This window comes from Microplitis demolitor, chromosome 6 (assembly GCF_026212275.2).
Source record: "Microplitis demolitor isolate Queensland-Clemson2020A chromosome 6, iyMicDemo2.1a, whole genome shotgun sequence".
Classification (NCBI taxonomy): domain Eukaryota; kingdom Metazoa; phylum Arthropoda; class Insecta; order Hymenoptera; family Braconidae; genus Microplitis; species Microplitis demolitor.
Window position 1 is genome coordinate 19,167,709 of NC_068550.1, and position 12,420 is coordinate 19,180,128.

Below are 12,420 nucleotides of genomic sequence, written 5' to 3' on the forward strand. Positions count from 1 at the left end.
AATAAAGAAACACTTTGTACGCTCTTTGTTTCCCATACGAAAAAATATATATGTGACATATATGCATCAATGTATTGGCTATATGGGACATATATATTATTTATATATTTTTTGTGCGGATTTTATAGTCCCTATAAATATGTCAGGAGTTGAAAAAAATAATTTATTTTTATTTTTGATTTTTTTGGCTTCTAGTGTGATTTAATAAAATTAATGCATGTTTGTATTTTTATAATATAACATATTGTTTATAACATTAAATTTATCTTTTTTATTCATTCATAGTAAATTTTTTGTAACGTTATTTGATCATAATTGACAGTTTATCATCGAATATAAAACAGATAAAAATGAAAATTTTTCTAGTAATTAATCCATTTTTTTTCTGTGGATAAAAATTACTAACATTGTAATAAAATTATTTATTCTGCTTTATTGTAAATAAAAAAAAATAGAAAATTTATAAATGGATTCATTTGTAGATAATAGTATCTTATACATCTAGTGGTATAATATTCGATGTCACTAGATGTATTCAATAGTTTATGTAATGAATGCAAGGAGAAAAACGCTGTTAGACGTCTGAAGTCAATCTCATGCCGTCAGAGTTATAAAAATAATATGACTCAATAAAAAAATCATCTTTGGTGGTGTGTTGTATAAATTAAAGACATTCGAGCGCATCTAATGTAAAAAAAATTTTCCAATTTAAAGATTTGAAATTTAGTGTATACATAAATTAGTACTTTATTGATGTATTCTCAAAATTCGAAAACGATCTATCGTCTAGTTTCTTAGAAAAAAAATTTCGAAAATGACATTTTCAAAGTTCTTATACACAGACTCTTATGGCTGACAAGCTTCCATGACATTCTATTTTTTTCATTATTAACCTCCCAAGTTTAAGAAATAAAAAACCACATATCATAAACTTGAATGTTTGTAAAATATGATAAAATTTGAACAATATAGTGTTACCGTTGTAGTTATTTAGATAATTGAAGTTAAACTTTATTTTTTAATCTCGTTCATCGACAGAGATACAAATCATTGGGGGTTTGGCAACGTCGCGGAAACAGCTGAGAGAAAAAGATAGAAATATATTAAAAAGCGAGACGAGGTTAGAAATAAATTTTTCCCACTTTAATTTAAATATCGATGTTTGAGAAGTTATAACGCGTTGTTGCCACATTTTTTTATAAAATCATATGAGACAAAAATAACCAAGTCATTTCATTACTTTCTTTAATAAGTAATATTCATTGATTTATAAATTTATCATGTCATTACAAATTACAATAAAGAATTTTTATAACTATTAGGAGATTTAAGTAAACAAAAAAATTTTAATACTAAGGTAAAAGCCCCCATTATTGACACTATAAGAATGTCTGTGATTGTTTGAATTTTTTAATCGTATTTAAAATTAATATAATCAACTTTTTTGCATTGGACGTTTTAAATGACTCTACTTGTATATTTGAATTAATTTACTTAAATAGCAATAAATCAAATAAAAAATATATTAATTTCAAAGCAACAAGTCGAGTGTAGGTATTATTGACAGAGTAATAGTATCAGAGCCAACTATTGGCATACCATGGACCCCATTATTGACAGGTCTAATGCGCATGCGCAGCAGTTTATAAAAAACGATTAAAGACCACCGTCAATGAGGTTCAAATTCATTATAAATATTTTAATTAAAAACGACAAAATAGGATAATTACAATTAAAAATTCATCTATGACACAGTTTTATTTTTTTATAAATTCGACGACACTATTCTTGCTTCGGCAATTTTTTATTCAATGTTTTGTTTATTATGAAATTACTAGACAGCGTGTTAACATAAATATATCGATATGTATGTTGAGAGATTTAATTACTTTAGTTTGTGGCCTGTCGCAAGTTAACACACGTGAATTTTCATGTAGGGGAGCGTGGGGTCGCCCCGATCGTCTAACAAATAAACCTTCAAAATTTTTCGAATTATCCTTATTAGATCATAAAACGGACTTTATCTTATTCTCTGGAATCTAGATAACCAAGGACACATACTTAAAAATGAAAGTATAAAAGTAAATAGAAATATTTAATGAATTTAAAAAATTGTAAGTTTGACCGGGGCGACCCGACACGGTCATTTGGCGGGTCATCCCGGTCATTGTTAATTTTAAATCAAAAATTAAGAATCTGAAGTCGTATTGCTGAAATTCCATCAAATTAAAATTTTATTTAGTCAACTAAAACTTAAGAAGTAAAGAAAAAAATGTAAAATTAATAATTAACAACATTTAACTTTTTTTCTATTTTCCGTCCTCGCTTACAAGGCATCTATAATTTAATTATTTGTTCATTAATATTATTACAAAAATGTTACGATGTTGTAGAAGAAAATGCCCCTGATGAACAAAAAAATTATTAGATTAAATTTTCAAAAAGCTTACCTCAATTAATTAATTGCTAATTAAATAAGATATTGGTTAATATTTTTATTAAACAAACACACGAATTGTCAGTCGAAAAAACAAGTGAATCAATTGACCGTTGTGACCCCATAACTTTGATTGGTACGACCCCAACTAATTTTGGAGAAAGTAAACTAAATTTAAAAAAAAAAAGGATTGAAAATTATACTTTTATAAAAATTAAAATGGTCTAATAAATGTCTGTAGATTATATACATATCAATTATAAACTCTTTTCTTTTTGTAAAATAAAAAACCTTATGATAATGTCCTTGATTTTTAGATCAAAAGTCGATCTATTTTTTATTTATTATTTATTTTTAATAAGTAATTAATTTGTAAAGTTAGGGCTCATTAATTACCTCTAATTCAATGAGAGTATAAAATAAAAATAAATTCAAAATCCATTATATGATAGAATTTTTTAAATTCGGGTGACCGGAATGACCCGCTGACCGGGACGACCCCACGCTCCCCTACATTTTAAGTAATTTGACACTGGCAGTTCGTTTATTGTAAATTGATAAGAAAAAAAAATCAAGTTCATTTCGTACTATATTTTTACAAAAATAAAACTTTTCGAAAAGAGTAAAAAAAAATTAATCAACGCTCAATTAGATTTACAAAAGTGATTTTGGAATGAAAAAGAAAAAAAAAAAAAAAAATATATATATATATAGATATATAGATATATATAGATATATAGATATATATATATATATATATATATATATATATATATATATATATATATATATATAAAAACAAACTTCTTCTATAAAATTTTGTGGGGTGCAAAATTCAGCTGATGTGGCCTTGATATACGCATGCGCAAGCTGATTAATTAAATGCGCATGTGCAGTCTTGAAATTTTGGTCGCGTTAATAAATATATATTAACTCACACTTTTGACCAATCAGACAGGATTGTATTTTAATAAAAAATTTTATGAGGCTGACTTTAGCAAGTAAACAGCGGATTCTTCGGCGTAAGTTACATAAAATAGTTTTACAGTAAGGCGTCAATGTTATTAAAAAAAAAGTTTCGTCGTTTGTAAATACTATAAAAAAATGTATCCTAAAAAACGCGATCGAACCGCACGAGTCTAGACTTTCGACTTCTCTTATACGTGAGTTTTCAGCTTTTTACCAGGCTCACAGCACAATTGAACCAAAGAATAGCTTCAACAATTTAATGGCAAGTATGAACCAGGTAAATTATTGAATTACAAAGAAAACTTAGATAATTTATTGTTATTTAATGCAGTTATGTACTCATTAATAAATTAAATTTTCTTTTCGAAACCAGATAATTAAAAGATCGAACTATTATTTAATTTTTCTTGGTTGATATTTGCCATGCTTTTTATATTTCACCGTGACTAGTTGATATTTATTAAAAAGCGATTGTTATTTATTACTTTACTTAATTATTTTTTGAATTTTTTATATTAATAATTTAATGGGTTGGTAAAATTTCCATGCAATATTTTATAGGCAAGGAAAAAACGCCAGGAAGAAGTAGAAAAAATTCGGCTGGAAGAGCAACAACGAAAGCAGCAGGTAAATACTTAATTATAGTTTTAAATTTAATTTTTTTCTACAAATGATCATTTTATTTATCCTCAGGAACGTGAGCTTAAGAGACAGCAAGCCGTGATGTTGAAGGAACAGGTACATTTTTTCGAAAATAATATTTTAAAAATGTTTTTGATAAATTTATATAAAACGTAGAGTGTGTGGTAGATAGATGTGCATATCATTGCTTTTATCACTAGTTTTTTTAGGGACTGAATTTTCTACGTGAAAAATTTATAAATAAATTAAAATACCCGAGAGAAAATTTTTTTATATAATTTCTTTTCTAATTTTCATAAAATTTATAGAATTCTATAAAACTTTATAAAATTTCATGAATTTTTTTGAAAAATTTAATAAACTTTTCATCGAATTCTATAAAATTTTTAGAAATTGTATTGAATTGGTTAAGATTCTGTTACATAAAATCGAAAAAGTTCTATAAAATGTTGTGGAATCCAGGGTTGCAAATAGCGCATTAAATTTGTAATTGCATTAGTGCTTCAATTAAATATTTTTTAATATTTCATAATTCAAAAACAACAAATTAAAAATGATTTTTTAATTCTTAATTCTATATCTTAGAATTAAAAATAATTTTTTAATTTTTAATCCTACATTTTTCAATTAAAAATTAAATTTCAAATTCTTAATTCGTAAAGTAGCGTTAGAATTTCATGGCTTAGTTTTTAAATCTACGTTTTAAAATAAAACATTAAATGAACAATTTCAATTCGGAAAACCAGATTCGAAAATTTATTTCTAATTTCATATTCCATATCTAATAATTGAAAAGTAAATCAAAAATTTTAATTAGCCATAGCTAAAGGGGATTCAAAAATTACATTCCGTTTTTTAATTTTCTATTTTCGTATCAAAAATTAAATACAAAATTTTAAATTCCAAATATCGGATTAGTGTTATTTTAATTTTAAATTTTCTGTTTACACTGAAAATTATTCAAAAAATTTAATTCTCAGATGTCTCAATTATGAATGATCTTTTTATTTCAAATTCTATTATATCTGACGATCAAGAGTAAGTTTAAAAATATTTAAATTTGAAGTTTAAGTAAAACAGTTTTCTTTCCTGTTATAAGTGCCGTCAAATTTTTTGTCTTGATTACTTATCTGATTAGGTACCATATCTAAATTAAAAAGTAATTTCCAATTTTTGATCCCACGTGTTTGAATTAACGAGTAATTTTGAAATTTTTAATCCCACGTTTATGAATTAGAATTTGAGAAATTTTAAACCCACGTGTCGATTTAAAATCTAATTTTTAAATTTTTAATTTGACTTGTCTGATTAAAAATGAGTTTTTCGATTTTGAATCCCACGTGTGTACATTTAAATTATTTTTTAAATTTTGAATCGTTCGCGCCGAATTAAATATCAATTTTTAAATTTTGAATCCCGCGTCTCTGGTTTAAGATTAATTTTTTAATATTTAATCTGACGTTTCTGGATTAAAATTAATTTTTGTATTAAAGTTGTTGAATTAAAAATTAATTTCGTAATTTTAATCGATAGAATTTCAATTACGGATTAAAAATTTAATTTGTAATTGCAAATATTCTCATTAAAGAATTCGGAACCCTGCTCGACTCCCATAAAATTTCATATAATTTTATAAAAGTTTACTCCACAAAATTCATAAAGTTTATAAAATTTCATGAACTTTTATAATTATTACTATTTATTCATACTTGATCACGTACTTGGGTCGATGCAAGGGATAGCAGCAACGAATCGAGAGGAGTTGGGTTCGAGCCCAGCAGTCAACAGAATTTTTCCATTAAAAAGTATTATAATTAATCCGTCTCATCAATGCTCTGATCCATGATCAAAATATAAGATCTAGTGAGATTTTTTTTTCGCGATCTGACATTTTCTTAAAAAATACTTATTGACTGAAGAATTTAATGAAATTTTATAATTTTTTACCAGACCATTTTCGGAATAAAATTTTATAAAAAGATTTTTTCACGGGTATCTTATTTTAATCTTAATTATATTTACTTTTAAATAATCAATCAATTGTTCACGATAAATTTATTACATTTTGCCAGGATTAGAAATAAAATTTACAATTATTTTCTCTTTATATATCATTCTATCTGGTGTTGATGCCTCTACAGAATGTTCTTCTCTTCTAAGAATATAAACTTTTTATCTTAACTTTATACTTCAAATAAATTACGTGATGATTGATTTAGCTGTAATTGATGATTCGAAAAATTAGTTATAAAAAAATGGATAAATAGTGAATTTAATAAAAGAATCAGGGATTTGTAAGCACTCGTAGAATGGATTGTTTTGTGCTACAGATGTACATGCAGGAGCTGAGCAAGCAACGAGAGATGCTTTACACCGTCGAGCTGGTATGTTTCATACCCAATTTCACATTAAAAATTGAAAAAAATATATATTCATAGCAATAATATATGCGAATAATAACAAACTAATAAATCAAGCAGGTTACTATGCTAAGAGGGGCTCCACATATTTTCCAATTTTTAAGTTCCATGTGCTTACTCTTTAAATTTAATTAAACTTTTTCCACGTGCTCAGTTACTCGGCGGATTTTATTTTCTGGCCTTCATTACCCGGGTCAAAAAATTAGATCTGTTTTAAAATAAATGATAAATTCAAATGTTTTTTCTTTAATTCATGTTTATTAATGGTATTTATTTTATACAGAAATTTAATCTGTTTTCGCCCGTACTATTCCTTATCGAGGCCAAAATCAGACTTATTTTCGTATGATATTTAGTCTGTTTTAAATCGGGTTTAGACTAAAAACAGACTTTTTTATTATAATTATTGGCCTGTAATCAATTGTTTTTTAAGACAAAAACAGACTATTTACTATAATTTTTAGTCTGTTTTTAATTGCTTTCAGATCAAAAAAAGGACTTTTTATAAATATAAATAATAATAATCTAGATTTATAAATTTATTTTAATTTTTTGGTATTTGAAACATGCTAATGCGCTTCCGTAATAAGATGTAACAAGAATTTTGATGTTTTCTACTGCCAAAATATTTTTGATTTCATCCAGTAAATAAGAAATATTTCTTGACATTTTAAGAGTTTTTTAATCACTTTTATTCAATGCTATAGATATGCAGTCAAGACAACTAAAAATTAAGCTGTCAAACTTTCATTAACAGCCGACATTTTTTAACAAAAGATACTAAGAAAAAGCCCCTATACCCGCTCACTTTTCATTGGTGTGAGATTGAATCACTCAATATAAATTAATGAATAAAATAAAAAACCATATTTTTTTTATAGTTTTGAATATTAGAATAAAATTTAAGCTTGAAGAATAATGTTGATAATTAATTATTATTAATTTTTTAAATAAGGTCCTTGAGTGTACCCATAGTCGCTCACTAAAAGTTGCGATGTACCATTACTCGATCAACATATGGCCCTATAGTCGCTCAAAGACAATATCAATTAAACTATGATAAGTTTATTGATTTGGACAAATAATTTATAAATTATACTACTTTATTCTTTCATAATATAAAATTTTATGAATTTTTAAAAATGTATTTAATAAGATATAGTTATAACAATTCTTAACGAATTCGACGTAACCTCAACTTAATCTAACGAATGAACGTTAAAATAAAAAATGTCCAGCTGAGCGCGATTTTGAAAACAGTCATTCAATTTAAATTCATAATCTATTATAAAATAATTAGATACATGATATTTTAATATATGAAGATTCACAAATACTTATTTATCAATAATAATATTTTTAGTTGTAATTTTTTTTTTTTTATAGAAATTATAAAAAAAAGCCTTTAACAGTCAAAGTGAGCGACTAATGGTACTAAGCGGTTATAGGGGCTTTTACCTTAAATAGTAAACAAAACATAATTAATTCTGTAGCTTAATATTTTTTTAATAAATATTGGCCATAAATAAAAATCTTCTGTCCATGATTTAATCCAGTTTTGTCCTTGCCAATTTTCAGAACTGAAATTTTTAAAGTTCAAGAATTGATCTAGTTTTGTCTGCCCGTAACGCAATTGTTTTTTAGAACAACAGGTCGGAAACAGCTTAAAATTTTTGTAAAAGATCAAAAACCGATCAAATAGTCCAATTTAACTAAAATCAGATCAAATTTTTCGACCCGAGTTTTGACCCGGGATAGTTGCTTGTCAAGCAGGGTTTTAAATAATGCATTACTTTTTTTAATGCATTAGCGATTTCATTAGCCATTAAATTTAATTTTCTAATGACGAGAAATTTCATTAACTATTATATTTAATCTTTAATGGCGAAAAGTTCCATTAACCATTAAGTTAATTTTTTTAATGGTGAAATTTTCCATTAGGGATTTTACAACCCTGTTGCCAAGTAATTCATGCTTCCAGAAATTAATTACTAAAGTCTCGCAATAGTTTTCTTAAAATAATAACAATCAATTCAATTCTACAAAAAAATTACTCATAAGTATTTACGGAAACTTGAAAATACTTGAATTTAATTTTTTTTTTTCAGTGTAGATGAATTTTTGCTTACCAAAAATAGGTGGAGCCGTACTCGTGCATTAATAATCCATTACTGTTTGCTTTTTTTAAAAAACAAAAAAGTCCATAAACATTTCATATAAATGTCTGGAAAAAAAATTAATAATTGTATCTAATAGTCTAGTGATTTTATCAAATTAACACCATTCACGCATAATTCATTTCCCGCTTATTAATTTTTAATCAACGTTATCTACATTAATCATAAAATAACGAATACAAAAAAGCATTTTTTTTCTTCTCATTTCTTATTTCAAAATCTAAAGGTGTTGGTTTTTTTCAGTGGTGGTTTTTGTTTGTTGCCCTGCACGGTGTTATTTTTTTTTTCTTCTGTTTATTTTCTTATAATTCCACAGATTACTCTTAAATATAATTATTAAAATAACTAATTTAAGTTACCGTAATTAACAAAAATAATAAACTGAAACATAAGTTTATAAATAACATAAATATTGATGACAAAAATAAATTGTTTAGGAACGAGAACGAAGACGTCAGCACATGACACTTATTCGTGCACTTGAAAACCGTCGACGAATGGAAGAGCGTGAGAAAAAACGATTAGAAGCCCGAGCAGAGCGAATTGCCACGAAAGAAAAACGCGCTGAGCAAAGAAAAATGGAAATGGAATTAGTCGAGCAAATAAGAAAACCAGTTGAAGATATGGAATTAACAGACCATCGGCCATTGCCTGAATTAAAACGAATACCCGGTTTGAAATTATCCGGTGAAGCCTTTGCCGAGATCGTAATGGTCTTTGAATTCTTACACAATTTTGGTGAAACTCTAGGTTTTGATATGGAATCATTACCTAGTTTAAAAAGTCTTCAACTGGCTTTGCTGAATGACGAAGAAGCTGAAGAAGAAATCCTGTCAGTTATGACCCATTTGCTGGTCTGTGCAATTGAAGACCCAGGGATACCTCAGCCAGCGAGACACACAACTGGTCTCGGTCAAAGTTTAAGACAAGCCGACATCACCCATGCAAATATCAGCGAAGTCTTGAGAATTTATCTGTACGCTAATGCGACAGGTGAAGTAAAAGCTCTGACTGGTGTTTGCTTGGAAAGAGAACGTGATAAAAGATTTGCTGACCATCATCAAAACGGCGGCGACTATCCTTCGACACCTTCGGGTAAGAATGCTCAGTTTTACGAGCACTTGCACAACAATGAAACCTGGAAAATGTCAGAGAGACTCAGAGACAAACCGTTTTTAGCTTTAAATCCGACTCATAAAGCGCAGATGCTTGGGTTCCTTTGTAATGAATTATTGCAGAATAAAGCTGTGATAAAACAAATCGAGGGGAGTTTAGAAACAGTCGCGCAATTGAAGAAAGAACGATTCGTATTGGATACTAAAATAAGAAAACTACGGCAGTTGCACAGCAGGAAAGTAAGAATGGAAGCTGTCGGTGTGATTGTCAACAAAACAGGCGATACGATTACGATTGAAAAGAAAGAAAATGATGAAGAGAGTAATAATGCGACAGCAACGACTGTGACAGCAAGCACAACAACAGTAACTGCTGTGACAACTACTGCAACAGCGGCAACTACGACAACAACAGCAGCAACAACAACGACAACGACCAGTACGACTGTTGAAGCAACACCATCTGAAGATAATCATCCGGAAGATGAAGTAGAAGACATGTCAGAAAATGAGAGTGAGGGAACGCAGCCTGAGGAAGAAGAAGACAAAAATTTATCTGGCGAAGAACTGGGAAAAAAATTGGACAAATTATTAAAACAATCAGAAGAGCAACTACAGAAACTGAACAGTTCATCCAAACAACTTCGCGCTCATGTTTTTGGGCAGGACAGGTACTGGCGGAGGTACTGGGAGTTGCCGTGCTCTGGAGGAATTTTTGTCGAAGCTATGGAAAGTGCAGAGCCGGAAATACTTGACTTGCAAGCTGAGCTAGACGAAAAGTGGAAGGATAAGGAAATAACTGAAGAGGTTAAAATGGAGATTGATGAGAAACCAGATGACAAAAGTGATAACACTGAAGACAAAAATATAAAGAGTGAAAGCAATGAGATTAAAACTGAGATTGATGATAATGTTAAAGTCGAGCCGATGGAAAATTCGATTGACGCATCGAAAAATGATGACGATGCCAATGACGATACGAAGATGAATTTGTCTGAAGAAATAAAACAGGAAACGGAAGTTATTGAGATCGACTCGAAAGCTGAAGTCAAGAGTAAAGTTGAAAATGTCGATCAAGAAGTATCTAAATCTGTAGGTGTCAAGCAGGCTGACAATAAAATTATTGAGACTATGGCTAATGGTGATAAATACAATAACATTAATCATTTGCTTAATGGGAAAGATCACAATGGCAGCTTTATAACTGTGGAAAATGGGGAAATGCCCTGGTTTTCAATCCTCCCTCGGGAAACTTGCGACACACCTGGCCCGAGTACCAAACAGATTTTCGGAATTGCAGAACCTACAGAACTTAAAATTCCGATTTTCCCGCCACCAGTGAGCCCGGGATATGAAAGGTGTGAAAGCCCTGCGCCATTAATTCTCACTCAAGACGAAGCAACGCAACTGGAATATTTAAAAGTCAATGGGTTACCACAACCAGGCGAAGCTAAACCGGTGCCAAAAGACTTGCGCTATGGATGGTGGAGAATAACTGACGTGGATACATTTCAAGAACTTCTGGAACATTTGCATTCTCGTGGCGTGCGTGAAAAAGAATTGAAACGAACGACTTGGGCTACGATGGAGTCATTTCTAGCAGTAACCGGAAAAATTCATGTGGATCCCGGTAATATTTCGGCTACGGATCTCCACATTGAAGGTGAAGATGAGACTGAGGTACCACGGCCTGATGATCCGAATGACTGGAGTGAGACAACGGCTTTGAGAGTCGACGCTCAGTTGTTGGAACAAGTGGAAGCGTTGGAAGATAAAGTAGCGAATGCTAGTATGCAAGTCAAAGGGTGGAAGTTGCCTCCACGGTCGGGTAGTGAGGAAGCTGAAGAAATTGATAAGCTCAATGAAATGGAAAAAGTTACTGCTGTGGAGCAAGCGAGGCAGAGATTACTATCACTTGAGGCAGCTATTGAGAGAAGATATTTGAAACCACCTTTAGGTGTTTGGTGAGTTTCTTTTTTTTTTATCTTGGATTAAAAATTCTGATTAGATCCGATTGAAACTTAATCGGAAACAAACATTCACTCAAAATTGCTCGGCCCTGATTTAAAACTTCGATTGGAAAATTTTAATTCGAAATTTCTGGTTGACTTTCAACTTTGATCGAATTCAATCGGGAAATTCCGAATGAATCCGTTAGAACGCCCCGTAATTAATTCTAACCTATCAGTACTAGAATGAACGGAAAGAGCCGAATATTTCCGAGCGAACTTGAATTTGAAAAATTTTTGATAGAATTACCATGCTGTATAGTACCAGGGTTGCGAATAGCGCATTAAATTTGTAATTGCATTAGTGCTTCAATTAAATATTTTTTAATATTTCATAATTCAAAAACAACAAATTAAAAATGATTTTTTAATTCTTAATCCTATATTTTTGAATTAGAAATTAAATTTCAAATTCTTAATTCGTAAAGTAGCGTTAGAATTTCATGGCTTAGTTTTTAAATCTACGATTTAAAATAAAACATTAAATGAACAATTTCAATTCGGAAAACCAGATTCGAAAATTTATTTCTAATCTCAAATTCTATATTTAATAATTGAAAAGTAAATCAAAAATTTTAATTAGCCATAGCTAAAGGAAATTCAAAAATTACATTCCGTTTTTTAATTTTCTATTTTCGTATCAAAAATTAA

General features: G+C 29.0%; 1 protein-coding gene across 8 annotated transcripts in view; it reads left to right on the forward strand.

The window, feature by feature from the left end:
* The window catches only part of LOC103574240 (bromodomain adjacent to zinc finger domain protein 2B), a 109,279-nt gene that overhangs the window by 86,472 nt on the left and 10,387 nt on the right, over positions 1 to 12,420 (forward strand). For 6 of the 8 annotated variants that reach the window (XM_053739721.1, XM_014443526.2, XM_014443528.2 and 3 more), the window contains 4 exons: positions 3,968 to 4,033; positions 4,100 to 4,144; positions 6,379 to 6,432; positions 9,083 to 11,724. In XM_053739721.1, coding sequence (XP_053595696.1) covers positions 3,968 to 4,033; positions 4,100 to 4,144; positions 6,379 to 6,432; positions 9,083 to 11,724 — 2,807 coding nt within the window. The remainder of the gene's footprint in view (positions 1 to 3,967; positions 4,034 to 4,099; positions 4,145 to 6,378; positions 6,433 to 9,082; positions 11,725 to 12,420) is intronic. The other 2 variants (XM_014443529.2, XM_014443532.2) reach the window with 2 other exon arrangements.